We start from the raw sequence: 27,394 nt of genomic DNA on the forward strand, positions 1-27,394 counted from the left end.
CGAGTACATGGAGATAAAATGGAAATGGCGAATATACTGCTTGCTCATTATTAGTACATATGGCAGGTCTTGGTTCTAAGTCTAGCACAACATGTATTTGGTGTTTTTCTAACTTTACCAGTTTTACGAGTACATGGAGATAAAATGGAAATGGCGAATATACTGCTTGCTCATTATTAGTACATATGGCAGGTCTTGGTTCTAAGTCTAGCACAACATGTGTACGTTTATGAATCTTAGAAAGATTTTCAACACCACTGAACTACTGGCGTCCGCGCAAAAAAGATCGCCGGCCTCGTTGGTCTCGCGGTTCTAGGCGCGCAGTCAGGAACCGTGCGACTGCTACGGTCGCAGGTTCGAATCCTGCCTCGGGCATGGATGTGTGTGATGTCCTTAGGTTAGTTAGGTTTAAGTAGTTCTACGTTCTAGGGGACTGATGACCACAGCAGTTGAGTCCCATAGTGCTCAGAGCCATTTGAACCATTTGAAAAAGATCGCGCCGAGATTGTGGCATAGGAACAAGTGCTTCAGTGTCCGCATACATGGAGCAGGTACTGCGCAAGATGAGCTGCGAGGTCCCTGTGCACTTCAGATTCTTAGAGACTCCTGCTCAAAATGAGGCAGGGAGCATCCCCACGCTGCCAGCATTCATCGGATGAGGTTCTCTACAGTAACCGGTTCCTTAACGCACATCGGTCTCCGTATATCTCGAGGCGCTTCTTACGAAGCCTAAGACAACCATGTGTCGAGCTAGTATCCTTGTAGCACTTCGATGTGACAGCTGCCAATTGTCACCATACACAACAGAAAGTCGCTGTAAGTGGAATTTATTGAGAACGTCGAACTAAAAGAAAAGAGAAGAACAAGGAAAACACAGAAGACACGAGAGAAGAAGGAAAAGTCTATGCACAGGATAGAGAATTCGCTTGTAGTTCTTTTGGATAGAAAATGTACAATTTAAAAGGAACACAGTCTCGACAGCAAGAAACGTTTATTTTTGTGGTTACCGGTTTCTGTCAGTTACTGACTATCTTCAGACTTCGTAGCATCTTGGTAGACGGTAGCGGTGAACGGGACAGGCTTTACGAACTCCATGAACCTCAACTGAGGAGTTGACGTTCGTGGAGTTCGTAAAGCCTGCTTCGTTGACGTTCACGGAGATCGTAAAACCTGCTCCGCTTACCACCACCGTCTACGTACATGGTATGAGGTCTCAAGGTGGTCAGAAACTGGCCGTAACCGGTAACCACAAAACTAAACGTTCCTTGCGGTCGAGACTGTTTATGTTCGATTTAAAATACTGTGAAAAACCGCTGTTCTCCACGAGAAATGTTCTCAGAAATTACAGGAGATAGACAGACTGTTGGAATTTTTCTTGTCTCTACAAGTGGATAATAATGGAAAAACATCTGGACCTGATAACTATGAGATTGGGACCGATGACCGTAGCAGTCTGGTCCCTTTAATCCCCAAAACCAACAACAACACCAACTGTGAGATTATTCAGCTATTTTGTGAAATAACTGGCTTGACTGCAAGAACACATTTGATAAAGTTTGGCTCTATCGTTCACTGAACAAAACACGAGTTTACTGAATATCGGACCAGATTTGTCACTGGATTCAGAACTTCGTTGAAGACATAATTTGAAACATCGTTCTTGGTGGAAGAAAATCGACAGATGTACAGGTAATTTCGGAGTTATCCCAAACAAATGCGACAGAACCGTTATTATTTATATATAATAAATTACGTAGTGGATAACATCGGAAGATCTACAAGGTTGTTCGCACAGGATGCGGTTGCTTATAACAAGGTAGCAACGTGAGTAGGCTTTGCGAACAGGAGAACACCTGTACACGATGGATGATTGGTGCAATGGCTGGCGGATTACCGTGAAGTAAATAAGTGTAACGGCGCACAGGTGTAGAACACTACTGTTCAATTACACTACTGGAGACAAATAACTCGGAACCGTAACTACTACATACAAGCGACCGGAAGTTTAACGACCGCATAACACGAACTGTAGGAAAGGGGGATAGCTGGATGAGATTCACTGGAAGAATCATTTTATTTTTAATTTTTATTTATCTATTTATTTATTTTTACTGTGAATAGGCAATCTGAGCACCACGTTCTAATTTCAGTCCTTTATTCTTTGTTCTGACTTTCCAACGGTTTGTGTTATGCAGTCATTCAACTTCAGGTTGCTGTATGTAGAAGTTACGGTTCCGAATATTTTTCTCCAGTACTGTAGTCGAACAGTAGCGGATTTCTTCGCCTGTTTATGCCCGCCGTTACATTTATTTACTTCTTTTCTTCCAGTTTGCTTTCATCTGTTTACCATGTATCTTCTTGCTGTCTTCAGACCATTTTGAAACAATATTTTTAGCTACCCTGCCTTATGATCCACTTTCAATACTTTTTCCCAAAACACTTCTTTGTTGTTTACATCTCCTGTTTTTATATTGGTTCTTTCTAAATCCTTTTTTTACTTCGTTGGCTCAGATTTTCGTGGGCTTCTTACGCCACAAATATTTGAAAATGGTTTCAGTTGTCTACTGTCTTGCATTCGAAATAAAAGTCCAAAAAACATGAGTTTTAATACTCTCATTACGTTTGAAATATTTTCCATATTTTGGTATGATTCAGCATTGCTTCGTAATTTCCAACCTTCTGCAGCATTGTGATCGTAATGTCATCCTTAGAAATTCGCCTTTATTGTACTTCTAATTTACGTAAATTTTATTTTCCAGGAATTCTCTTGCTTATAAGTATCCTGGTTTCACTACTGTCTTGTAATGCATAATTTTTTCATTTTTGGATGTGCACTTTTTGCTGTAGAGGTCTTTGGTGATACCATATTCTCTCCCCATTTTATGCAACATTTCCTCTGTAACAGATTTTTACAAAGCAATTTCTTGTGTTACTTCTTCTCGATATCTGTATTTTTTTCCCCTCTCTGGCCAGTATCTGTTTTTAAGAATTTTGGAGCATCTTTAATGCTTGTTACAGATTTTTTTCTGCAGAAATTCTTAAACCGTTTCTGTTGGCTATTTCATCCAGGAGATTTATTTGTATTATAGCAGATGCCACAAATTTTTGGAAAGTATAGCAAAATCATCTGCAAATGCAAAACAGTTGATTTTCAACTTTCTGCTTCCTCTTCCTAGCGTTATCGGCGAAATTTTGGGTTAATATGTTTTTCGTTCCAAATTCTCCGTGTTTTCTCTAACACATCATTAAAAATAATTGTCGGCAGGCTGTAATCTTGTCGTATAACTTTTTATTTGAAGGTTGTGAAACTTTTAGCACGAATTTTGATTTACAGACTGTATTGTAAGTGTTTCAGGGATTGGATTTGTCAGTTTAGACTTTACGCCAACTTCTCGAATTATTTTACCTATAGTTTGTATTAAGTAATCTGTGGCGAACTACTGACTTGAGATCAAATATTTGTTCTGTGTATGGCATTTCTTTCCCAAAGCATCGCGGATGTTAACGTTCATTTTATTTTATTTATTTACTTATTTTATTTTATTTTATTCTTGCAACGTACATCCTCTCTTCTTTGTCGGATGTATTCCAGTGTCTCTCTTCTTCTGCAATTTTCATTTTCTACAGGTCTATCTTGTACCATGGAAGTGATTCCCTAATGTCCCATTGATGTGATTCCCTAATGTCTTAACAGAACCCTGTCATCCTGGCCCTTCTTGTTGTCGGTGTTTTCCATATATTCCTTTCCTAGCCTCCTCGTTCCTTACTTTTCCAACGTTCTTCCGTAGGAACACATCTCAGATGCTTCAATTCTCTTCTGTTTCGGTTTTTCGGGTTTCACTGCCATACAAAGCTCTGGTCCAAACGTAGAATCTCCAAAATTCATTCCACAAATTAAGGCCTATCTTTGATACTCAACTGGTTTCTTCTTCCTCATATTAAGGCCTAGTGTTTGATAATGAGAGCAGTTGGCAACATCCATCAAACTTTAAAAATGTGTTGTCTTTGGAAGATGGGATTTACATGATTTAAATAACTGGGATATGGATTACTGGTTCATTAAAATTCAACACAGGAAAGACGTAGTTTGCCTCTGAGTACAGCAGTTCACTGCCGGATCGTTTCAATGTGAATGGATATTGAAACTGAAGAACCAAGCGGAAACAAGCATACACGATGAGGCTGTAACTGGAGGACAGATGGAAGAAAATATCGATAGGTGACTGATTACAATCCAGAGTTCTTGGGTTCTATCGTCAGTCGGTCCGGGTTGTTCTAATTGTAGTTTCCCCTATAACTGCCTAATAATCCAGTTTTTACACGTGCAATTATATTTAAAAATTTTATGTAATCCACGTTCGTACATTGGTCCATGTAATGCACAAAAAAAAAAAATGGTTCAAATGGCTCTGAGCACTATGGGACTCAACTGCTGTGGTCACCAGTCCCCTAGAACTTAGAACTACTTAAACCTAACTAACCTAAGGACATCACTCACATCCATGCCCGAGGCAGGATTCGAACCTGCGACCATAGCAGTCGCACGGTTCCGGACTGCGCGCCTAGAACCGCGAGACCACCGCGGCCGGCATGTAAAGCACAAGTCACGTCTATTGTTGGTATGCTCTATATGGCCAAAAGTATCTGTACAGCTACTAGTCGCCGTTTATACCGAGCTTGTCCACCCTTCACCTTTATGAAGGTTGGCTTCACTTTCAGAAAGTCTGAATGCCTATAGAGGCATGCTTCACCAAGTACCAAAACCAGATAATTTAGTGATATTGCACGTTGAGTTCTGTAGCGAAGTCGACATTATAAATCAAAGATGTTCGATTGGTTTCAGTTAGCGACTCTGGGTACTGGGTACTTCAGTCCATTCCAGGAATGTTATTGTCCACAAACCGTTGCTTCACAGATGCTGCTTTATCACAGTCAAAGTGTCCCAACTGTTACTCTACTGTTCATTGTACACATTGCTGTACAGTGACTTCATATTCATCGCAAATTTGGCGTTTTCGTCAGAGCAACAAGGGACCCACACTAAACACGAAAAACATTCCCTTACCTAACTCGAATACCTCAGTACTTCACTGATGGCATTGCACATGACGGCCGGTAAAGTTCTCCTGGCATTCGCCAGAACTAAAACCATCCATCAGCTTGTCACAGGATACAGTATGATTCACTGCTCCAAATCGCTCGTTTCCAGTCACTCACTGTCCAGTGACGTCGTTCTTTAGACCACGTCAAGCGTCGCTTACAAAAATTTGTGGCTTGCGAGGAGCTGCTTCACCATTCTACATACCTAATTAAATTTAACTCTCTACACACTATAACTGTGGTAGCGGGAATTCACAAATAATTCCTCCCGCTGATGTAATACGATGTTTTACAAGCAACCTTGGCAAACTTTCGACGGTTCCTGTCCGTCAGTGCTCGAGGTCTGCTTGCCTTTTGTTAAGCCCCGTTGGTACGTTTGCGTTTCCACTACCTAATCACATCACTAGCAGTCAACATGAGCATTTATAGAAGGGTTGAAACGTCTCTGATGTATCTGTTAGCTAACATCCCATGCCTAATCCATGTTCTAGGTCTCCTGACCGACGGATTGCGCTCTTACTGCGTATTTACCGCAAACGCAATTCTCTGCGACTCTTTTTATGATGGTGGGTCTGCGTCTCTTACCATCTAGTGGTCAGCACCGCTCAGTAGGCTCGGATACTTCTGATAGGGTAGTGTTCACTAAATAAACGAAGCGAATTGCAAATTGATTTTCACGAGATATCTGTGTGGTGCAAAAAGTGACAATTGGCTCTAAAGTGTGAACTCATCCACATGATAACCAAAAGAAATCCGCTAAATTTTAGTTACACGATGCAGCAAACAGATCTGAATGCTTTAAATTGGACTGAATACTTAGGGATTGTAATTTTGAGTAACTTAGACTGGTACTACCACATGGATAATGTTGTGGGGAAAGCAAATCAAAGACTGCTATTTATTGGCAGGGCACTTAGAAAATACAGTAAGTCTGCTAACGAGACGCTTGTCCGGGCTCTTCGGTAGTACTACTGGGCAGTGTGGGATCCGCATCGCGTAGAACTGACGAAGGACGTCGAAAAAGTTCGATGAAGGAGAACTCGTTTTATATTAACGCGGAGTAGGGGAGAGATTGCCATGGACATGATATATTAATCGGAGTGGAAATCACTAAACCAAAGGCGTTGTACGTTGCGGCAGGATCTTCTCATGAAATGTCCACCACCAACTCTCTCCTCCTGCCGGCCCCTTGGTGGCCGTGCGGTTCTAGGCGCTTCAGTCTGTAACCGCGCGACCACTACGGTCGCAGGTTCGAATCCTGCCTCGCGCATAGATATGTGTGATGTCCTTAGATTAGCTAGGTTTACATAGTTCTAAGTTCTTGACCTGAGATGTTAAGTCCCATAGTGCTCAAGCCAACTCTCTCCTACGATGGCGAAATTATTCTGTTGACGTCGACCTGTTGTTGTTGTTGTGGTCTGCAGTCCTGAGACTGGTTTGATGCAGCTCTCCATGCGACCCTATCCTGTGCAAGTTTCTTCATCTCCCAGTACCTACTGCAACCTACATCCTTCTGAATCTGCTTCGTGTATTCATCTCTTGACCTCCCTCTACGATTTTGACGTCGACCTACACAGGCAGAAATGATCATTAGGATAAAATAAGAGAAAACAGAGCTCTCACAGAATTTCAGTGCTTGTTTTTCCGGGGTGCGTTTCGAGAGTGGGACGGTAGGGAAATTGCTTGATGGTGGTTCGATGAATCCTCTTCCACGCACTCAGTTGTGAATTGCTCAGCAATCATGCAGATGTAGATATAGAAGCCTAAAATATCTTTGATGCAATATAAACCTGACATCGTTAGTAGTCACCTAGCTCAGCCTATTCTCACAAAGGAAGAGGTCTAAATATGCGAAACTTTAAATGAATATTCACTAGTAACACATATATTGTACAATACGGAGTTTCTTGTGTAAAGAGAGGAGAGGCAATATCTGTTGAGGCAATCTTCTTCACTGGCGCACTTGACACCGTGAGTACTGGTGAGTGTAACGGCAGAAGAGCGGTACTAGAGGCTGGTGCGGTGCGCCGTGCAGGCTGCATTCTTGCTATGCAAGTCAGGCGGCGCGCAGGGCCAGATGGCGGGGCGTCTGCCTCTGCTGGTCGCGTTATCTGCCGCGAGAGCAGCCCCTGGGAGCCGCTAGCCCGCAGGTCACGCGCGCCGTGCACACCCAACAACTACCCACCTCGCAACCGAACGCCTCCTACCGCAGGTATTTCAACCAATAATCAATACCGTGTATCTTCCCACAGCAGGCAACAATAAAAAACCGCGAACTTCTTCTAAGGTGAATCTTATCTTAAGAGTGGTAACAATAAGAGTGCAACCGGAATTCCATTGTCAAATTCAGGCGGGAGAATGGATAGGTGCAAAGAATACATGGAAGGCCTCCATGGGGAAGAACACTGGTCTGATCTTATAGAACGAAGAGGAGCCGATTTAGAAGGGACAGGGGATCCAGTATTAGAATCAGAATTTGCTGTGGAGGGCTTAATATCAAATAAGGCAGAAACGATCGATAACTTTCCATCAGAATTTCTAAAATCATTGGGGGAAGTGGCAAAAGAAACCACTTTGATGAGTAGAATGTATACGTCTGGCAATATACCGTATATTTTTGGAAAAAATATCATCCATACAATCCCGAAGACTGCGAGAGCCGACAAGTGCGAGAATTCTCGCACAATCAGCTTAGCATCTCAGGCATCCAAGTTCCCGACAAAAATAATACAAAGAAGAATGGAAAAGAAAATTGAGGATATGTTAGATGATCAGTATGGCCTTAGGAAAGTTAAAGGAAGCAGAGAGGTAATTCTGACATTGCAGTTGATAATAGAAGCAAAACTAAATAAAAATCAAGACACGTTCATAAGATCAGTCGACCTCCAAAAATCATTCGACAATGTAAAATGGTGCAAGATGTTTGAAATTCTGAGAAAAATAAGGGTAAGCTATAGGAAGAGGTGGGTAATGTACAATACATACAAGAACCAAGAGAGAATATTAAGAGTGGACGACCAAGAACGAGGCGCTCGGATTAACAACGGTGTAAGACAGGAATGTAGTCTTTCGACCCTACTTGTTCACGCTGTACATCGTCGATGAAGCAATGATGAAAACTAAAGAAAGGTTTAGGAGTGGAATTATAATTCAAGGTGAATGAATATCAATGATACAATTCGCTGATGACATTGCTATCCTAAGTGAAGGTGGAGAAGAATCGCATGATCTGCTGAATAGAATGGACAGTCCTATAGGAACAGAATATGGATTGAGAATAATCGAAAAAAGACGAAAGTAATGATAAGTAGTAGGGTAAGAACAGCGAGAAACTTAATATCAGGATTGATGGTCACGAATTAGATGAAATTCAGGAATTCTGCTACTTAGCTAGCAAAATAACTAATGACGGACGGAGCAAGGAGGACATCGAAAGCAGATTGGCACTGACACAAAGGTCATTGCTGTCCAAGAGAAGTCTACTGGTATGAAACATAGGCCTTAATTTGAGAAAGAAATTTCTGAGAATATACGTTTGGGGCACAGCATTGTGTTGTAGTGCAACATGGAACGTGGGAAAACCGGAACAGGAGAGAATCTAAGCATTTGTGATATGGTTTTACAGACGAATGTTGAAAATTAGGTGCACTGATAAGGTAAAGAACGAGGAGGTTATGCGCAGAAACTAAGAGGAAAAGAATATGTGGAAGACACTGACAAGGAGAAAGGACTGGATGATAGGACATTTGTTAAGACATCGGGAACTGACTTCCGTGATACTAGAGGGAGCTGTAGAGACCAACAACTATAGAGGAAGACAGAGATTGGTATACATCCAGCAGATAATGAGGACGTAGATTACAAGTGCTCTCTGAGATGAATAGGTTGGCATAGGTGAGAAATTGGCGGGCCGCATCAAACCAGTCAGAAGAAGGACGACTAAAAAAAATAGAAAAAAATGTTCGAATGACATTTCCTCTATTTTACTACACAGACTGCACTTTATATTACTAATCTCATTTCGACTTTACGCCATTACCAAGTACAATAATGTTGCGACTAATTAGATTTTGTTACGTGTTGTCTTCGTCAAGACCTGTTGAGTGGATGTCGCAGCGTGTAGGTAAGTACAAAATCATCGAAGCGTCTAGTAGACAGGTAGCAAACAAGTTTTGCAGCCACAGTGCAATTGAGTCAGAATTAAAATCAATACTGTAGTTACATGTGCAGTAAACATGGCACGAAAATATCGTGTGGAAGCCACTGGTTGGCTCCAATTAGTAACTTCCACAGCTTATCTTCATACCATGTTTACCACACATGTAGCTAGTGAGTGGGCCAACACCATCCTGAAATCCAGCATTACCATTGGTGGGCGCCACTAACATGTAAGTCATTTTCAGCCAGTTGTACGGATACTTTTGACCACATAGTGTTTGTTCCACTGCCGCTGCGTCTCTCTCTTTCTCTTACACTGCCATTCTCTTCATCGCTCTTCCTATAACATCACCAGTGTCAACTATCTTGCAGTATTCATTACCTTTCCGTCTCTTTGCCAATGTCATTGTCGTCTTCTCTCTCAGCATAAAAACAGCGAATATGATAGCATGTTAAAATTTTTGAGAACATTTTTGAAACTGCTGAGGAAGGCGGAATGAGACAGTTGGTCCTCTACTTTTCAATCAGAGTCTTTTATATAAACACAAAAATAATGGTACTTTTTATCCTGCGGTAAGAACATCTTTCCGCTCGTTTCTTTCTTTTCCTGCTGCATCAGCGCATGTACTCGTAGGTAAAATTCACCTTTCAACTTATGTATCACTGAAACGGATAACGATATGAAGAAAATTTTTCAGGACTGTTTGAGATCGGGATCTTAGGAATACATTGTAAAAATGACAGCAATTTGTACCTCGTCTGAATTCTGACACCCCAAAAAAAGTTTTTGGGGCGTTTATCTGTAACCGCAATGACTTATGAAAGCGGGAAGGTGTGAACTTCTAGATAAATGCAAAGAGTCTGTATCACTAAAATTTAAGAAATGAGGGCGGGTATTTATTGTTTAGATTTATTCTCATACGGTTTTTAACGTGCGGAGGAAGGGTAACTTTTGAATCTCTGTATCTTGGTAACGGATAAAAATATTAAAAAAAATTCAAGGTTGTTCCAGATCGTGTTCTTAGAAACATATCGCAAAAATTTCAACCATTTGCTGTACGTAGCCGCCTTGGAATCCACTGATGACACATCAAATGAAAAAGAGCTAACTAATTTTTTCCAGTTACCCAAGCATGAGGGTATGTGTGATATTCTTTGACCTTTACTGTAGGATAGTGACAATAAGACGATCCTTCTGTTGGATGTACAAATGGTCCCTAGCCCAAGGGCTGTCCCTACGTTTTTAGCTGCAATAGAACCCGAAATACGAGCCCCGGAATATCCTGATCCATACTACACATGCGCAGTAGTGTTACTCATGATACCAAAGAGTGAAGTCAATAACACGTGTGGGTGCAACAAACTTGGGAATATAACAAGAAAGAAATCAACGCACTTTTAACCCATTAACTTCTGCGTAACTGGATATTTAGTGGTAAGAAATAAATTAACGTTAATTTATGCAGTTTCGTCTAATTAAAACGACAAAGTATTCTGTCAGTGTCTTCGTGGAAATCTTACGTTCCACAAAAACCAGATTTCTTTAAAGGTTTCCGGGGTATTCTCTAGGCAACACAACTTCCAGAAAAATCTAAGTTATTGCTTCCCTTAAAATTACCGAACATCTAAATAGAGTATTATTCTGGCGGCCACGGGATTCGGCGGACGAGTAAAGGCGGAGAATGACAAGAATTCGCGGAACAAGAGCTTCTGATTTCCCGGCACCTTTTCACTTTTTGACTATTATCTGAGCGGGGAGGAGGGAAGGATAAAAGTCGTTTTCAGATGTTACCGGGAAGGGCACTGAAGCGCTCCTCAAAACAGCATCTAATTTCCCACATTTTCAATTGATTTAGTTGTGAATATTTTTACGCAGAAACAGCAACTACGTCGACGGAAAACTTCAGCGCTTCACTTGTGAAGTTAGTATGCAGCATCAGTCGTACCGTTTGTTGACATCAACACTTGTATTCTCCTTCCATACACAGAAACACACACACACACACACACACACACACACACACACACACACACACACACACAGAGAGAGAGAGAGAGAGAGAGAGAGAGAGCACTTGTCTTAGCGCTACGTACAAGTCGTGTCTGAGAAAAAAAGCAGCAAAGTTGATTTGAGAATTCCCTCATTTATAGATATGTATCAGTCAGTTTACTTATAAGTCAGTTTACTTGCAGTCTACGGAAGATATCGAGATTTAAATATATGAAGCGCAAGGCGTAAGGAATGTAAGTTTAAAAAAATTAATATGTCGTTTTATCTTTTTCGTATAACGAGAAGTTTATTGTACTTAGATTTACCAACATTTCGCTTCATATTTAAATTGTCGAATCGTTCAAAGAATCTCAGGATAGAAGAAGTGTATGACTTCACACGAAGACTATCCTGCGCATTTCATAAATCCTCGTTAGCTATCTTTTTTTTTTTATGGTATGTGACATGTTATTCTGACACATACATACTATGGCTTAATAGATGGAAGACTTACATTCACGCGCAGGGAAGCCCATATTTAACATAGGAGGCTTTTGTTTACTATACATGACCTCGTTTTGGAATATATGACACAAAGTCATAAGATACTCTGCTGCGGGCGTGGAAGATACGGCACTTTACGATACAGCATTAGGGGGGCGGGGGAGAGGGGGAGTTCTAAGCCGAATTTCTTTTTCCCGTCGAAAGACATCCTTTCTCTCTTCGAATATCTATGAACTGGCTTTCGCAGAGCAACTGTAACAACGATGAACATCGTTCAACCAAATCATAGATGTTGGCCACTGATGGAATCGTGTATACGATTTGAGTTAACCCCCATAGTGTCAATTAAGTACTGAAGATAACGTACTGACGCAGCGAAACTCTTAACCATGTAATAAATAACATCATAATAACGGCTATGAGTGTTCCTATTTATTACATAAGAGTAGGAAGAAGTCCGTCAAACCTCCAATGAGAAGGATGGACATACAAAAACGAACGAACCCTGGTGCTCTGTTCGTAAAACGCATTGTGTACCGAAATATATATTTAAAAGACCATTGTACCAAACAAATCTGAGAACCTTTGAGGACAGTAGATGGCATGTGATACCTTAAGTGTGTGCAAGTGCTGTTCGTAATAATTTGAGAAGTCTTCATTAGCCTGTGCAAATTCGCACGTGTAAAATCATGCATTCGTAATACACTAATGTACTGCTAGGCTAAAGATGTATTACTGGATAAGTCCAGCGAAATTTCCTGTTACTTCGTCTCCGACAGTGGTAGACTTCTTCATCTACTACGTATAAAATTGGTAACTGAATTTTTATGAGATGCGCACGCACAACTTTTCTGTCATACGGGAAATGTTCATATCGGTTACAAGTGGAGAGATTTTTGAGATTTTTGTAGGTTGTAGTTTTATATGTAAACATGTGGGTGTGTTGGTAGTTTTTCCTCTGCGTGTAACTTTCTTTCCACATCCACGTCATGTAGTTTACTACCGGATGTTTTTTTACACATCTGCAGTTGCATCATTGAGTGATCCGCGACTGTCCGTGTAGATTGACCGTTTTGAGGCGACGTGTCCACGTTCAACACCTAATCTGCTGCACAGGGGAAAATAAACATTATTGACTTGCCACATGGACTCTGAGGTACCAACCAACCCAAAAATATACGATATGTAATATCAGTATGTATTGGTCTCCAAATGATGTAAATACTAATGTAACAGTGTTCATTGCACCGTCCTCAGTCGGCAACAGAAATCCCTGCAGTTATAACATTACACCCTGTATTTTTAGTGGATTTTTACATTCTATGGCAACAAGAATTTAATGTACAATGCTACTGGAAGCCTCTAGACCCCAGATCCGTCTGGCATTTGCAGTTGCAAGAAAGATATCGGCGTACTACAAAAGTAATGGAAGGCGATAGGAGGTGGAAAGTGTTGAAGATGAACATCTTGATGGAACGTTACTAAATCTGTACTCCAGTATGTGTATCCCTGTGGTATATGTCGGTTAAAATTTCTTCATTATGCCTTTTATTTGGAGTAGAGAGGAAATCCATTGCTACAGAAGAGGAATCGAGTAAGTACATAATGGTTATTACGTTTGTTTAACCTTGCTGAACTTTTCAGGTGGAGATTGTAGCACAGCATGCACTTCAGTTATCATGAGGGACATATGAGCACCGAACCTCGATATCACACAGTCATTAGGCTATAGGGCATTGATTACACAAATGATTGCTACGAGATGGGCTCATGTGAGCAGTGTCGCAAGAAGATGTCCTTCCAGAAGTGCTACACCACGAAAGGAAGGGAGGATAATTCACCTGACGAGTATAAACTGCTGAATTCGAGGTGAGTTATACGAGCAGAGAACCACCAAGAAGAATTACCAGGATTTGCTGGGAATAGGTTATTGGAAGCTGTGTTGAGACCTAAAGCTGACATAGTTTTCAGCTGACACCACTCCAGGGGTAACAGAGACTAGCATGGTGTATTTCTAGAGCCAAATGGTAAGTTGACACAATACTATAGTGTTCAGCTATTGTCTGTGTCGGTCCGATCGACGTTAACTCATCAGTAGACAAGTTGGTGAAAGATCGTAAAAATCAATGATTCACGACGCTTATACCTCTCAAACTCCTGAAGTTATCGAGCGGGTAAGTACAGTATATGACAACAGGATTGTTTTGGTAATTTTCTGAAGGAGGTGCAATACTCACAAATATGTGGCTAGAACGATGTCCCCTGGCGTCACGTCTTTCGTAACCAGTGTACCCAATCGCATGGAATGGCTAGGAGGACAATAAAAAAACCTCGCAATGCAGTTCACGCCTTGAGGGATGTATCGCTTCTTGACTGGTCTTCTTAGTCACTTCATCTGTCATCATATAGTCAGAAATCTTCTCAGAAAGAAATTCCGGAAGATGACGTTAGGAGACTGTCTGTGTCTGTGCAATAACGAATTGAGGGGTGTGTTTCTCCACTTGGGGTTCACACCTGAAACTGATGTTGTAGGTGGACATCAGTTTTGAACTGAAAGAAATGTAATCATTTAACACCCGTTAATTAACGAAAATCTACGCCAAGCTTTGTAAATATTAGAGTGGTGTCTCTTGGTGCAACATTTCCCATTTTCGTCAGTGCATTTTTCAGATTTCACAACTGATAATGAATCCCAATGGGTTCACGTTGGATTGAGCGGTAATATCGTCAGAAAATTCTCTCTGGGGAGTACTAAAACACTTCCTTTTTGATTCCGTTGCTCATTCGAAAGTAGCAGTTGTTCTCCAGAAAGGAGCATTTAGGCAATTTCTGATCACATATTTCTAGATGGTAACGTGCTCGCCTCCCATGCAAGTGGGCCCCGGTTCGATTCTCGGCCGGGTGGGAGATTTTCTCTGTTCAGGGACTGGGTGTTGTGCTGTCATCGTTTCAGTCCCATCACCCGAGCCGAAGTCGCCCAATGTGGCGTCGACTGAAATAATACTTGCACTTGGCAGCCCTGCTTCCCGAGATGGGACCTCCAAGTCAACGATGCCATACGCTTATTGTATTTCATTTCTGGAAATAACGCGCTCGTGTGGCCAGCGTGACTGTAATATCAGTTGCCCAACCTTTCTCGTTCCAGTTACAAAAGTTTCCCAAGTTTTTCTTTATTCATTATGCAACTCTGTGTTGTTAGTTTGTTAATAGAACAGTGATTACAACACACACTTCTGTTCACGCGGAGACTCGAAAATGATCAGCAGCAATGTAATCCGAATGTAGGTGAATGTACCATAATTCCATTGGCCACTACAGCAGTTTATGGCAAGAAATATCTTGCCATTAGTAAAAGGGAAAGTACATGATGAAAAAAACAAGTAAAAAAATCCTACCTAACGGTATGTCGTCAAAACGACAAAATACAGGAACCATGTTACGGCTGTGCAGTATTCATTATCGTCTCCATCATGATCAACATTAAAGATTACGAAAATTGTCCCGGTTAGAGGGATCTCAGAACTGTTCTTTTCATCTTTCTTGTATTCTTCCTCTACTACGTCTTCCTATGGCTTTGTATTTATATAAGGGGAAGCCAAATGAAAAGAAGTTAATATCTTTGTCCCACTGTGAGATAAGACGGTCAATGCCTTTACGCAAAAATGTTTGCTGTTGCCTACCGAAGCATGATTGTACTCAGGCGTGCAGGATTGCACCTGTTCGTTCGAAGCAGATTGGCAGCCACAAATGCCTCCTTCTGGGATCTAAACATTTTGAAATATTGTGGTGAGAGACCTGGACTGTGTGATGTAAAATGGTTCACAGCGATGCTTCTGCTGCGCACTCAAAACTACCTTGGCAACATCTGAGCTTGCGCTCGTGTTGCCAAGGATGTTTTGAATACGCTTCATAAATTTCCCTGGGAAGCCCTTACGCATCCTTCATAAAGTTTTGGTCGCTCCCCACGTGATTTTCATGTTTTTATAGCTCTGAAGAAATCTTTGTGAACATCGGTTTGGTTCGGACGAAGAGGCGCATACCTGGGTGGCATCATGGTTCCGCAAGCAACAGCAAACATTGTTCCATGAAGGCATTGACCATCCTGTCTCAGACTGGCATAAAAGTATTAACAGGTATGGCAATTAGTTTGGAGATAATGAACGGTTTACTCTTTTCATTTGACTGTCCTTTTTTGGATTATGCATTGTTAGCCACTCTACCAATATGATCTAACCACATTGTTTGATATGCTTCAATTTCTTGCAGTACTTTCATTACAAATACTCACCTTCATTTTAGATCTATCATTTTTGCTGCCTGGATTCTTCATTATTTTTGGGTCAGTGCTCGACATAAATCCATGAAGAATTATGGGGACTGTCATGGTTCTAATATTGTATAATAGACGCTAGATTTTCCATCTAAGAATGGTTTGATACTGGAGGTAATGTCACTGGATTTGTGAAATTAAACTATAAATAAGGTATTTAAATACATTAATCTCTTAAAAACCTGGCCTCTTATTTAGAACATTGCCCTTCTGAAATATTTATGGTGTGTCTTAGGTGTAGACTTTCAAAATCACACTTTTTTGTTACTAAACATAGCCTGTAGGTCGTCTTTTGTAAATCGCCTTCTGATTCTGTTATAACTGCTTGGACATCTGCGAACAGAAAGTTCATGTTTCATAGTTACTTATTACACTGCAGAGCAAAGTACATGTTCCAGTAAAGAATGATGCTGAATAAAGTAGGTGAGAAAGGACATTCTTTGCTGTAATCGTAGTTTTCAGAATGCTCAGTTATGAGGGAAAACAAAGTCTTTTTTCGCTGACAGTAATTACCTTCTTTCCTGTGTGTATGTGTGTGTGTGTGTGTGTGTGTGTGTGTGTGTGTGTGATTTCAGTAGTAAATTATTTATACGTTAATGTTAAGTTAAAAAGGCGAGATAATGTCGTGTAACTGGCCAGATAGTTCACACTTCCATCGTAAAGGATAACTGTTCAGTTGGCGGCCGAATAAGTCCGTTGAGACGGAAATGCGCGGCTTTTCACGCTGTCGTTGCGACAACCCGAACTTGGTCTGCAGCTATCGCCTTTAATAATTTAACGGTTCCCTCAAGTTGAGATCTCAGCAGTCACCGAACCACGGAGAAAGGGAGAATTACAACGGAGGAGAGATAAAATTAATAGCGACTACTTGTTATCAGAGATCTCAATTGGCCGTTCCCTGCTCGCAATCGCCTGCGTTTAAACAGCATATCGTATGCGGCTGCCTGCCTTAGCTATTCCAAGAGATGGCGCGCCGACCTGTTAGCGCACGCGACAAGCAAACAGTGCAGGAAGCCAACTATTCGAAACAAAACGGCAATAATGAACTACCAGCGCAGGAACGAAGCGGAAATCCCGTAAGGTCGTTCTACCTCCAAGAAAGCGACAATGCACGGTTATTTGTAAGTACCTCTGAGGTTCCTGAAGGCTACTGCGCGGAAACTACAAGACATACAGGGAAGTTACACATATCAGTGGATTAGTACTCGCCTGCACATAGGCAACTCAGTGAAGAAATTTGCTGTCGTTGCGTTCATGCACGTGTTCTCCCTGCTGTAGTGATGTTTCGCTCCTCAAAATCGTTTCACATGTTGAGCACCTAAAACACTGTTCACATTGTGCGCCATGCGGAAAACACACAGTGGTGGCCAAAATATTCCGAAAAACTGTCACTTGTCCTCTAGGTTGCCAGTCACTGAGAAAAATGTGAGTTCTTTCGTAGCGAAACTCAAGTGCCTCAAGATGCGGAAAATGGCATGTGCATCCCAATGACACTACATTGGAATCAATAGAGCCAACGCCTAAATTCGCCTCTGTGAGGTAGTTTTTCTATTTTTGATACAAACACTTTTCTTTTGATTCAATCATGAAGGGTTTTGGCCGTCTTCATGTGCTACAACAGAGAAAAGGAACGTTTGTAATAAGATCTGACACAAGTACAATTATTTCTGATAGATCTGTTTCTGACCTTCGTAAAGGGGTATTAACACGCAAATGGTCTGTACCTGTGGACGGCATTTGGTGAACAAATGTTCGTGTATTGTTAGATAAACGTAAAATAGAAAAGCACGAAATTTTACAAGGTGATTCAGTTGCTACTACCCATGGGTTTTAAGGAACCCACAGAGCCTTCAAATACCTCGCAAAAGATTTTAGTGTACTCTCGCTCTCTATGCACGAACTATTGGTCTTTCATAAAAAAACGAACAGGATATTTTTGTCGGAAATTCACTGCAGCTAAATTCTGTGCTGAGATACGCTTTCGCTAGAGGTCCTAGGTTTCCAATTATTCAAGAAAACGTACAAGAGTCACCTTAAAATGCGTTTTTCTTGACTTACTCGAAAACCATAGTCTCCAGCGAAAACGAATCCCACTAAAAAATATACCTGCATTAAATGTCCTACAAAAAAGTTCATTTTTCTTCCATAGAACTAATAGTTCGCGTATAGAGTGTTGGAGAATATGGAAATCTCGCGTATAGATTTTGAAGGTGTTGCTGGTTGCATAAAAACTTTTAGGTAGGGGCAGCTAAAGCACTCTGCATACATACAACCCAGTGTTCTTTTCCTTTCCTATTCTTTGCGCTAGATACGCGAGTCTTGTATAAGACAATTTCCAGTCGTAAAATGTGACAAATACCTTAATGATGTTTCAGTTACTCATAAATCATGAAAGTGCAATACAGGTCGTTAAAACTGTGAAAAATATTTAAAGCAGAGTGAGATCCTTACAGTGAAAGAGACAGAATACCAATATTTATGATACACTTTTCGTGCCTGCCCGCACTGCACATCGGGTAGCTAGATGTTTACGCGACTGTACTTAATCTTAGGTGAGACAACAAGGAGTGGAAGACCAGGGTATTTCCTTGTTGCAGCTCTGTGGCACACTTCGTCTGCATATGAGGTGTTTACGTTGACCGCATAAAACTTAGAAAGTGCAGACGCGGCCCTCACGGAACAATGCCACACTCTTTCGTAGGAAGGCCCCATTACTAGCTGGAACATGTATGAAGGAGTGACTACCTCAGTTAAGTAAATTGTAGTAAATATTCAAATATCATTAGTTGCATACACATTTTGATCACTGAAGAGCTTATTTCATTTCTTCTACTTTGCTAACGTAAACATCTCGAAGACAGAGGATGAGTACCAGTGAGCGGCCAAAAGGAACTACGCTGGACGTCCTTTCCGTTCGACTCTCCTAAGCTCATGTGAAGTGGAGAAAATACCCAGCACCATAAGTGTGGCGCTGTCAGGTACCGAAAAATATGCTATAAGGATAGGTACTCTAGTCTCTCTTATTGTATTGACCTCTCTCTGTTTTAAATACATTTTACTGTTTCAACGACCTGTATTCTAATTTCGTATTTTATGAATAACTGATTGAAATATCATTCCAATATTTATCATATTTCGTGGGCTTTACGTTTTAAGATAGTCTTACAGAAGACGCGCGCATCTAGTGCAAAGAGTAGGAACGGAAAGGTACACTTGGTTGTATATGCATAATAATTCCCGATAATTTCGGATTTTATATTTAGTTCTCAACGCAAGAACACTTTTTAACTAAATTTCACCAGTAGTTATCAACCATTTACACGTTAACAGCAATGTACTAAGCTCACAAGTTGTCCTAGTGAAAGTTCTTGTTTCTGGTCTTAATATAAACTTTCCTTTTCTCTATTGCAAGTATTTCAAGATGGACATTAAAGACTGAAACAGGTTATGATTGTCTCGTAAACAAAGTATACCGTCAAAAATAAATAAAACAGTATCTTACAGAGGTGAAGTTGGGCGTTGTCTCCAGAGATTCCTTTTCCGTCGTGCCACTGAGATACAACTACCCCTCTCCTCTTCATTCATTTAGTGGGGCACTTGATATTCGGTACGAAAGCACTCTAAATTCTTAGTAACTGGCAGCGAAATACTGCAACTTGACGAAACCTGACAGCTTTCGGAATGTTTCATTCACCACTGTGTCCTTTTAGCGTCGTGAATTGTATGAACAATCCAGGGTCATTCATATGTACGTCGTTTTCCCAGATTTGCCTCTTTAGGTAAGAACTTAATCGTCCGATCGGGGCTTTCCTGTAACAAATACGACAAAAAACATGAGTAGCTGTACAACTCGTCGTCTGTCACCGTCTGACATCGTGGAAAGGTGACAACGGCGTGAGGGGCTACCCTCGTAGGAAGATTTTTTGCGTATTGATTTCAAAACTTTTGCCGAGAGCCAGCGGCAAGTCATATAAAACTTCCTCACAGAGCGGCAACTATTTATAACAAGCTGGAACGGCACCCAGTTCAAATACGAGGGGGGAAGGAATAAATCACCGACAACAGTACACGAAGCGACTTTATTGAAACCGTAAACAACCGCGCATGTTCGTCGAGGACCAAACTTTCGGCCGTCCCCTACATCTGTCACTCCAAAGACGCCCCCAAGTTACGAAACCGAGCCTCAACTCTACATGGGCAGATCTCCCGGCCAACTATCACAGCACACTGGAAACTGAGAGAGGCTGTGAAGTAAACTCCGTGAATAGTTAGTGCTGGCGAAGAGTCATTACATTCGGCCAAGGTGCACTTAAGTAAGTAAAGTATACAGGACGGTCAAAGACAGTCTGAAAAGCTTGTAAGGGCGTTGCAAGGAATGTTGTGCTGGGAACTATTTGTTAAGAAAAAAATCCGATACGATGCGCCATCTCCTAGTTAATTAGCACTGAAGCTAGCCAATCAGGGCTATGCGCGCGCAAATTCAAGCACCCGGATATAATTCGCAGTTGTACTCATAGCCTAGACGACTGCTCAGCCTTTGGCTCGGGTTCCACTCGTACTACCACCCTATGACCAATTTCTGTACAGCCCTCTTGTTCGGTTTTAAGAGACCAAATTGAAAACACGTTTGGCGACACCGTCTCTGTCGGGCAGTCTGAATTTGCGTTCCCTACGGCCTGGTTGACTAACTTCAACGCTAATTTACTCGGAAACGGTGCCACGTATCGAATTTTTTCTTGACAATAATTTCTCAGTACAGCTTACGCTGGAACACACTTACAAGCATTTCTGATTGTTTCTGACCACCCTATGTATGGTGTTTCTTGGTAAAAAGTGTGTATGGTTGTATATGTAATTCGAAACTTAATAAAAAGGGTAACATTGGTGTCCATAGGCAACTAGGAACGTATTAGGTCTCTTCTCGCTGCTACGGGATAACTTGTCTTAGTTCTATCTGAGGTAAAGAGACGAATTCTGAAGACCATTTTTATAAATGATAAAAATCGTTCCAATGTTCGTGCAAATGTGTAAATAGTCGTCAGTTCAGCTGAATTCCCACACTGTCATGAAAGACTCCAGAAAAGCAAAATCAAAAGTAAATTAACTAACGAGCTACGAATGTGTGTCCAGCGAACGTAATTAGCAATTTGATGAGTAAAATGTTATCCAACATCAGCTACAGGCTTCGTGTAATCGGCGCTGAAATGATCTTGGGTGTCCCGAAAACGCATGAATAGTCTCACAGATTAGAGTGGAACTGAAACCAGACAATGACGTATGTGATTAAGAGCTACAGAGACTATATTCAGCATAAATTCATAATATGGAACGTGTCATGTGAAAAATAGTTGCAGATACTTACAAGGTGCGTAGTTACACATGTTCGACAACTGTGTGTGCACAAGGGTTCGCTTGTATTAATTCAAGAATGTCTCTGCGCTACCGAAAAATTTATCACGCAGAATCAGCTTCCATGCAAATGTTATCCGTCGTTTCACCAACATGCTAACATTCTCAGTGATATGTATAAGTCTTCATTTATGTGAGTGTGATTTTCTATCTGTGTGTGTGTGTGTGTGTGTGTGTGTGTGTATGTGTGTGTGTGTAATTACTCAAGATTGAAAGCCTCACTGCCCTCTTTATCGTCTGTTAAAGTTCATAATAATGTGAAATGTATGTCATTAGAGGGATGTCCTCGTACTTAGTTCGGAAATTTCCCGAAAAACAGAGTGGCACAGTGCACAAGTGACCTCACGAGCAAACACCTTGCTGCACTTACAGATTACCGTATTGCCCCTTCCACCAAGTTTAAACAATAGCACGAAGCGAAACTGGAAACAACAGTTAGTGATTAAATCATTAATTTTAAATTTAGAGGACACATTTGGTGTTAATGTAGGATTATGTGCTTAAATTGGCTAGCTCAGACAGTTTGGCGCTCCACAGTTTGTAGTCTAGATATATTGTGCATGCTAATCAAAACCATTCGTTCAGACATCCATAAAACACATGGACAATCTTGCATGTCAGTGTGTAGCGATTGACCATATCGTGCAGGACAATTAAAATCCCGAGTTGAAAACCTACTGCATTGTCGGATTACGCATCTACTTTGCATCGATACCTACACGTTCAAACATTACAGTAATGTGAACTACAGGAAAAACAGAGTCGCTAAGATAATATTTATGAAAAGAAAGTAACACAGTAGCTATTACATAGCATCGTGTCTAAGTTAATTTGTATATCGAGAACACCGTGTACATTTCGTTATATACAGCTACATAGTAAAGTTGGCGCTATTACCAAAAACAAGGTCTTCTGTGTCACTAAACTGCACAGAAACTCTTACAGCCTATAGTGTAACACGGAACTTCAGACAATGGCGCTTCGCACAGCAACGTTGACGTTGCGTCCTTCTACCATATTTCAACGGTCAAATAGCAAGAAATATCGGTGACGTATCTACCGAAGGGAATAATTTCCGTTAGACGTACTACACTTCATTTTGGTATGTAATCGCGCAAATCAATTACGTAGTGTGGTGAGTTTATCATGTGATAATTTCCTGCAAAATGGCCAGAAGTGACTTGTTTTGTACTAATACAAGTGCATGTAACAGATTAATCCTGTAAGACTTTAAAATGCAACCGATTAAAGTACGATTACACTAACGAAATGCCACTTGACTAATTATTACTTTGTATCCTTATTTCTTGTTACAAGACTGTAAAACAAACTATGTATCTAGCAGCTATGTGTCCTTTACAGCCTAATTAAGAAATAGGGTAAGACAATGGTTAATTAATCTAAGGTTATTGGTTTTATTTACAGCATGACGATTTATCGTGTAACAAATTCGCCATGCCTACTAGCCAGAGAACAGTTTCCAAAACGCACAGCTGTTGAGTATGCAGATAAAGATGGAAAAGAATCCAGCTAATAATGTACTGTAAGAATACAAGTGAAAAACGTACTGCACTCTTGTATTGTTGAATTATTCAACAGTTACACGATCTAGATGCAGATACAGAGAGATTGACGTGTACTATTTTCTGTAAAAAAACTAATACAACACTAAATTTAGACATTCATAAAACTGAAAATTGATCGACATACACAGAAAAACCAACAATGCCCTAATATAATTAGTCAGGAGTGAAAATTTTGTAATTCTGGAGTACTGAACTACTTGGCGCTTGTCTTCATTTTGTATGAGTACATCACTTCGAAACAAGATAGTTGGTCGTGCCATTAGCGAGGAGATTCTAAAAGCTGGTAGGTAATTGTTAGTAGTGTACAATTCCCTTTGTTTTAACTACCTGCCACGGCAAGTTTACCATGTAACAGTTTTTGTTCGATAACTACACAATACACATCAGTGGTGTTGAAACAACAGTCGCTTAAACGTGTAGTAAAAATACACACATGTCTGAAAGATAAGTGTGGTGTAAACTACGAGCCGGTGGGTAGCGTAGTTTAACAGTCTCGTATTACTGAACTACGTAGCGTTGTTCCATCGATTGACGACACGAGAGCGTTGTTAGTCGTAGGTGGATGTATTTTGCTATGAAAGTAATTGTAAAGGTAACAGTGTCTCTAGAGTACGGGGAAAAGATGATATTAATACTACATAGCAAAATTAGTCATATACACAGGATATGGAACAAAATGTGTACTGGAAACTTCACGAGTGTAACAGGAAGAATGAGTCGGTTACGAAATTCATTGGCATTTGTTACTACCGGTACTAATACAGGAAAAACTTTGACTCTTTTAAACATAACCCAAAAACGCACTTACTCAGTTACATATTAACGGCCAGATTTAAAACTATGAGCAGATGCGAAATGAGTTGTCTTTTATTCGGATTATTGACCTACACCACACAAGAACACGTGAATATTGCTAAAGATTTCGGCAAAAAGGAACTTGTAAAAGTAATCAGTGTCAGTAAACGAAGTGAAACGAGAGATCTTGTGACTACAGAGCAAATCAGTAACAGACAAGTATAGGTAATTATACCTGAATGAACGATAAAAAGAGTTGCATGTGAAACAGATTGCCATTAATGGCTAGTTATTACGAGTATTAATTATAGGACCGACGTCGTTTTGATTATACGTGTTCCAGTAACGCGTACAAGATTTACAGATAAATGGCCGGGTGAAAAACTGCATTATTAACAGGTGCGTAGTGAACCGTTACATTTCCGTATTATTAGACCACTTTCCGTTCTTGGGTCATTTGACGAGACGGATGTAAACTACAAGAGTAGCGTCGAGTTGATTAAGCATGTCGCAAAAATCCATTTACTTACTAGAAAGTCAATCGGAGGTGAGAGAATATGAGCAATCCATTGATGGTGTGTACGAATAGTCTGTTGCTAAGTTCCGGTATTATTAATGTACCTCGCGTTATTGTGCCGTGTTAAAGAACCACTTACAAAACTACATCGTATCGGCAGAGACCGAAAAACGATCTTCTGACGAGAGACAAAAGAGATAACAAACACGAGTCACTAGACAAAATAAGCATTGGAAAGTTAATGTGACCAGCTACCACCGACTATAAAACCAAGTGACGTCAAGAATATCGCAAAAAATGCTTGCACTGGCTAAGAGGTAAACATGCACCTGGAAATCTATGAGCAGGCGTGTACCAATACTGTATTGTATATTCTTGTATTATTCTTATAATTCGTGGTCTTGTGCCATGTTAATGATTTATCTACAGAACTAAATAGAGTTGCCAGAAACAGATAACACGATGACCATGTTACAATACAGCACGATGATGATATGCGCGAAGCGTAGGACAAAACAAGCATTGCAAGGTTCATGTAACTGAGAGGCAAGACGAGATGTCTGAAAAACTAAGAGTTTGTGGCTACGAAGAGTGTATTGTTCGATTCAGGTATCATTAATCTACTTTATTTTCTTGGGCTATGTTAGTGTCTCGTAAATGTTACCGCGGGAGACCGAAAAACGATCCTGTCATTTTAGAGCAAAGTGCTAAGACATACAAATCACTGGACAAAAGTGCCAGTGGAAAGTTCACGTGGTCAGCTAGTATCGATATTAATTGAAAAATAACGTCGAGTTAAACGCGTCGCAAAAAATGAGTGCGTTCACTAAGAGCTAAATACGCACCATGTATGGGCAGGTGTGTACGAATAGTGCATTGCTACGTGCTGGTGTTATTAGTCTAGTTTGTGCTCTTGCGCCATGTTAATGAACTACTTGTAAATAGTATCACCAGAGACAGACAGATGACCGTGTTACTATAGAGCAATGTGATAACTTACTCGAAGCATTTGAGAAAGCAAGCCTTGGGAAGTTAATATAGATGAAAGGTAAGACGAGACGTCTGACAAAGTACTGGTGGGTGCGAATAGCGTACTGTTTCGTTTTCGTATTATTATTCTGGTTTGCTTTCCTGAGCTGTGTTAGGAGACTACCTAAAAGGGTAAATGGTATCGGCAAAGACCGAAAAACGATCTTGTGACTTGAATATAGAGCAAAGTGATAATAGATACGAATCAGTAAAGGAAGTGGATATAGGAAAGTTCATGTATTTTGCAAGAGTAACGTCAAGTATGTCACAAAAGTGCATGCAGTGACTAAGAGGTAAATAAGAGTGTGAAAATTTACGAGCAGTGTGCATGAGAAGTGTTCTATTCCATTCTGAAAACATTAATCAGCGTTCTTGCCCCACGTTAAGGAACCACTTATGGAAGTAAATAGTATCGCCAGAGAACGAAAAACCATATTGTGAGTGTAAGCACAGTGATGAAACACACGAATCACTAGACTTAAAGTTAAAGTGGCTAGCTTTTATCGGTGTTAATTGCAATAGTAACATCAAATATATCGCAAGAGATGCAAGAATTGATTCACAAGTAGACAGGCCTACACGCCTGAAACATTATAAGCAGGTGTATACGAACAGAGTATTGCTACATTCTGACATCACGAGTCCGCGTTCTTGAGCCGAGCTAAGGGACTACTTTTAAAAGTAAATAGTATTGCCAGAGGATGAGGGTGCGACTATAGAGCAATATGGCGATACACACCAAAGTTCGTGTGGATGAAAGGGAAGTTTATGTGGATGAAAGAAAAAACGAGTGAGCTACGAAACCTATTGGCAGTAGTGGCTAGTTATTAGTGGTATTAATTACGAGAGCAGCGTCGGCGCGAGGGCGCTATCGATATTCGATTATCGAGGGCTGGGGCCGTGGCGTCGGCGACGTCGGCGGGGCCCCGCACGTGGCCGCAGGTGCGGGCCGCGGCTTACCTGACTTGTTGGCCGACGCGGCGGACGACGCGGAGGCGGCGGCCGCAGCGGCGGCTGCGGCGGCGGCGGCGGCCGTCGCGTGGTTGAGCGGGGGCGGCAGCTTGCCGTTGGCCTCGGCCGGGAACTTGGGCTGCGACACGGGCTGGTGCGGCGCCACCGGGGGCAGCGGCACCGTGGCGGCGGCGGCGGGGCCCGCCGGCATCATGAGCGTCGACATGGCCAGCATGGGAACGGTCGGGGAGCGCGAGCTCAGCGTCACCGGCAGGTAGGGCAGCAGGCTGGCTGCAGGCATAGAGCTACTCGCGAACAGAACACGCGCCTCCGCCTGGCCTCGCTCCGGCTCCGGTCGGCTACTGTGTGGCGGCTGCTGCCTGCTGCTCGCTCTGTCTGGGCTGCGCGCGCCTCGGGAACGGCGGGCGGGCGAGAAACCGTGGCACGAGCCGGGCGCCCACGCTAACGGCGGCAGCTGCGGTCGCTTCCTCACTGCACGGCCGACCGCACCGGCGTCATCGTCGCAGCAGGTGTGTGCGTGTGTACGAACGTGAGAGCGGGGGGCGGTGTGGAGTTGTGCGGCTGGGGTGATGCGCAGTTGGCCGTCGGTCGCGGAGGTGCGGTGCGCCGGCTGTGCTGCTGCTCACTGTTCCGCGACTGCCACCACTCTGGCGCTCGGCGTCGCGCCGCTGTGGTCCGGGGGCGCCGAAGGGCGCCGAACGCGCCCGAGCCGGGGGTGGCGGACGCAGCCGAGCGCCGCTGGGTGGCAGGGGGCGCCGCCGGGTAGGGGGGAGGGGGTGGCGGCGGCGGCGGCGGGCGCCGGAGGGGCGGCGGAAGGGAGGAGAGGCGCGTCGCGAGCGGGGGCGACGGGGGCGGTGGCGGCGGCGGCGGGGCCGGGGGCGGCGGCGCTCCGGCGCTGCGCTGCCCGGCCGGCAGAAAGCCGGCGACCACGCACGCGGGAGGACCGCCGCGGCGCGGCGCCGCGCAGCCACTGCGAAGCGTACGTGCTTCTCAAAGGCGATTCG

General features: G+C 42.1%; 1 protein-coding gene across 2 annotated transcripts in view; it reads right to left on the reverse strand.

Annotated features, from left to right (window-relative positions):
* The window catches only part of LOC126365912 (cytotoxic granule associated RNA binding protein TIA1-like), a 1,308,360-nt gene extending 1,281,321 nt beyond the window's left edge, over positions 1–27,039 (reverse strand). The window contains exon 1 of one of the 2 annotated variants that reach the window (XM_050008648.1): positions 26,379–27,039. In XM_050008648.1, the coding sequence (XP_049864605.1) occupies positions 26,379–26,670 (292 nt within the window). In that variant the 5' untranslated portion in view covers positions 26,671–27,039. The remainder of the gene's footprint in view (positions 1–26,378) is intronic. The other variant, XM_050008649.1, reaches the window with a different exon arrangement.
* Positions 27,040–27,394: the final 355 nt, after the last annotated feature.

The sequence above is a fragment of the Schistocerca gregaria genome, chromosome 4 (assembly GCF_023897955.1).
Source record: "Schistocerca gregaria isolate iqSchGreg1 chromosome 4, iqSchGreg1.2, whole genome shotgun sequence".
Taxonomy (NCBI): Eukaryota; Metazoa; Arthropoda; class Insecta; order Orthoptera; family Acrididae; genus Schistocerca; species Schistocerca gregaria.